Below are 2,017 nucleotides of genomic sequence, written 5' to 3' on the forward strand. Positions count from 1 at the left end.
TCACAGAGCATTCCTATAAGTATTCCAAAGATGGTACAAAAGACATGGGAAATTAAGTACTAATTTGTTTACATTTTTTCTTTTTTTTCTAATACAATAAACCCCTAATTTGCACTCAGAATATACAGTTGGCAAACAAATCTTAAATCTAAATGAGTAAAATATTTTCCAGCACAGTTTTAGGATTATTCAAACTGGAGAAATTGGGCAATTTATAAACAAGTGGGATTTGCAAAGGTAAAGCATAAAAAAAAAAACTTGGGTAAGTCTGAGGGTGGGGAAGCAATGACAGCATATCCAGGTTCCAGCCCCTGCACAGTGTTACATTTCTGATTAATTCAAATGTTTCTGCTAATGCATTCATGGCTAGCTAATCTGAAAATGGTCAAAGTTCAGTGGTTGTTGTTAGATTTTGTGGTGTGGATTTGCTCATGTCTCTGAACTGTAGTGTTTTCTGTCTGACACTGGTCCCAGCAGCTCTCAGTAAACAGCACAAAAGCTGAAGTCTGTACAGATTGGGCTCCAGCATCAAAGTCACAGCTGCTGGGAGAAAGGAGCACAGAATGTGCTCTGTAGGATCTCTTGCAACAGTCAGGAACCCGAGGATTTTCTCAGATTTTGTTCCTGCTAGTCAGTAACTCCTGATTATATGTAATGTGTTAAAGGATCTTTGAACATAATGGTTAATTAACAAACAAGACAATAACTTGGAATAAACCCATCAGTTTTCCTTTTGTGAATGTAAAAAGGAGATCTTTAGGGGAGCTCATCAGAGACTCTTTCTCCTCTGTGTGATGCCATGACATATACAGAATTAAAACCTCTATATTACTTGTCCATGGATATTAAATTTCAACAGTTCATTAAAGTTAGGGAAAGATGACTGCCATCTTCCCTCTACACACACTTTCTCTTTTTCACTGACAGGTTCATCTGTTTGCCCAAATAATAATTGTCTTTTTATTTTTTTTGTTTCTTTGCAGTGGCTCTCTCTCTTTGCATGGCACCTGTGTCTGTGACAGGGCAGGAGAGCTCCAAAGGATGAACTCCCTGGTCAGCACCTCCCACCTGCAGCTTGCTGCCTTTGCTCTGGGCACCATAGGCTGGATCCTGTGCACGGTCTCAATGGGAATTGTGGAATGGAGAGTGTGGCATGTGGACAACACCACTGTCATCTCCTCTGGCATTGCCTGGGTGGGGATTTGGAAAGTCTGCTTCATCAGTTACCTTTATGTCTCACCTGGCTACAGAGAACAATTTTGCCACAAATTCAGTGGCTATGACTCCTTCATCCCCCATGAAATTTACGCTGCTCAGGGTCTCCTGTTGATTGCCATGTTCATGGGCTTGCTGGGACTGGCTGCTACAATATTTGCTCTGAGAAATGTCTATATGGGAGTCACTCACAAACCTCTCATTGCCCCGTTCTTCCTGGTGGGGGGCTTCTTCTACATATCTGCTGGTCTGTGTGTCCTGATTCCCGTGAGCTGGAATTTCTATTCTGTAACTCACAACCAGAGCATAGCTTTTCCTCCTTCTTACTACATGCCCTCCAGTCCAGCAGCACAGGAAGCTGGTGCTGCTGTTCCTGTTGGGATTGTGGCTGTCATCCTCCTGCTGCTAAGTGGGACATTTTCTCTCTCATACAGATTTCCCATGACTGCAAACACTATCATGAAATCCTGACAGGACAAATCCCCCCCATGCTATTTCAGAACAAGAGCATAGTTAAGAGATAAGGACAGCAGCATGAGTGGTTGTAAAGTTAAGGAACTGCAGAATTTAATTTTATTTTATAGTAGCCATGCTATTTTCTTATATGAACCAGCTGAGTCACGATCTTAGTACTCACCTATTAACAGAGGTTTGTCTTTGAGATAACTGCTGTTGAGCAGCAAATGTGATTAAATTTTGCCAGTTGTCCTCTTTTTTATATGCAAACATTATTCATTAACTTTTTTTTTTTTGGTATAAAATGTTTACCATGCTCAAAGAGCTGACTTTGAATGAACTGTCC

At 41.0% G+C, this 2,017-nt stretch overlaps 1 protein-coding gene across 1 annotated transcript; it reads left to right on the plus strand.

Annotated features, from left to right (window-relative positions):
- The first annotated feature begins 1,041 nt into the window (after positions 1-1,041).
- CLDN34 (claudin 34) lies at positions 1,042-1,686 on the plus strand. The gene has a single exon (XM_059493966.1). It carries the CDS (start codon positions 1,042-1,044, stop codon positions 1,684-1,686), a length of 645 nt encoding a protein of 214 aa, XP_059349949.1.
- Positions 1,687-2,017: the final 331 nt, after the last annotated feature.

Source organism: Ammospiza nelsoni, chromosome 2 (assembly GCF_027579445.1).
Source record: "Ammospiza nelsoni isolate bAmmNel1 chromosome 2, bAmmNel1.pri, whole genome shotgun sequence".
Lineage (NCBI taxonomy): Eukaryota > Metazoa > Chordata > Aves > Passeriformes > Passerellidae > Ammospiza > Ammospiza nelsoni.

Bases quoted from the DNA above. Each gene is read 5' to 3' on its own strand.
- CLDN34 (XM_059493966.1), top strand. From the start codon at position 1,042: ATGAACTCCCTGGTCAGCACCTCCCACCTGCAGCTTGCTGCCTTTGCT.